This window comes from Entamoeba dispar, genomic scaffold, assembly GCF_000209125.1.
Source record: "Entamoeba dispar SAW760 scf_1105229461875 genomic scaffold, whole genome shotgun sequence".
Taxonomy (NCBI): Eukaryota; Evosea; order Mastigamoebida; family Endamoebidae; genus Entamoeba; species Entamoeba dispar.
In genome coordinates, this window is record NW_001854911.1 from 1 (window position 1) to 1144 (window position 1144).

Genomic DNA, 1144 nt, shown 5'->3' on the forward strand with positions numbered 1-1144 from the left:
GATATTTCTTTAGTTCTTTTAAGTAAATTATCTTTAAGATCAACCAACGATTGAACTGGATTTGTTCTTTGTGTGTTTTGAATATTTTTAACATTAGTAGTATGAGAGGATTTATTGATAATAGGACTAGAAATTCTCTTTTTGGATGAACTTTCATTAGGGATGATTTGTAATGAGTTATTGATTGATTTAGGAGTGAAAGTAGTGGTAAGAGATGGATGAGTATTAAGATTTTGTTGAATAGACTTTGTTTTTGTTTGTTTAAAGTCTCTAATGATTTGATACATCTCATTGATTTTGTCTAAGATACATTTAAGATTAATAGCATGTTGTTTATTCCATTGAACTTGTTCTTCTTGCATCTCAAAGATTTTTTCATTCTGAAACTTAATTCCATCAAGTAATTGGATGATTTCATGTGGTATTTCTTTTTGCATTAATATTCATTTTGATTTCAAGATTAAAAAATCTTCTTTTCAACTTTATTTATCGGAAAGTTCAAGAAAATGAAAGTTAATTTCAACTCACAAGAACTAAATTATTATTATGTTCATCTCACAACCTACAAGGTCAACTTGCATTGGAATTGACTTAGGAACAACAAATTCATGTATGTGTGTTTTTGATAAAACAACACCTCGAATTCTTGAGAATGCAGAAGGAAAACGAACAACACCATCTTGTGTTTCTTTTACACCAACAGGAATATTAGTTGGAGAAGCAGCAAAACGAATGGAAGCATTACATCCAACAACTACTATCAGTGGAATTAAGAGAATGATAGGATGTCAATACAAAAATGATAAACAAGAAAGAAGACCTTACAAAATTGTTAAAGGAAGGAATGGAGAAGGATGGATTCATATTAATGGGAAGACATATTCTCCAACAGAAATTTCATCAATGATTCTTAAGAAATTAAAAAAAGATGCAGAGGCTAAACTAGGGAAAAGAGTAGATGAAGCAGTTATCACATGTCCAGCATATTTTAATGATGCACAAAGACAAGCTACTAAAGATGCAGGAACACTTGCAGGATTAAAAGTTAAAAGAATTATTAATGAACCAACAGCAGCAGCATTAGCATATGGAATAGATACAAGAAAAGAAAATGAAGAAAGAATATTGCAGTTTATGATCTTGG

At 30.0% G+C, this 1144-nt stretch overlaps 2 protein-coding genes across 2 annotated transcripts; one reads left to right on the top strand and one right to left on the bottom strand.

Moving 5' to 3' along the window:
• On the bottom strand, positions 1-437 carry EDI_232970 (uncharacterized protein; the record flags this gene model as incomplete). Its single annotated transcript, XM_001738999.1, has 1 exon — positions 1-437. A coding segment is annotated over one exon (437 nt), but the record flags the coding sequence as incomplete, so codon positions are not given.
• A 109-nt stretch (positions 438-546) lies between these two features.
• On the top strand, positions 547-1144 carry EDI_232980 (heat shock protein, putative; the record flags this gene model as incomplete). The annotated part of the gene is made up of 1 exon (XM_001739000.1): positions 547-1144. A coding segment is annotated over one exon (598 nt), but the record flags the coding sequence as incomplete, so codon positions are not given.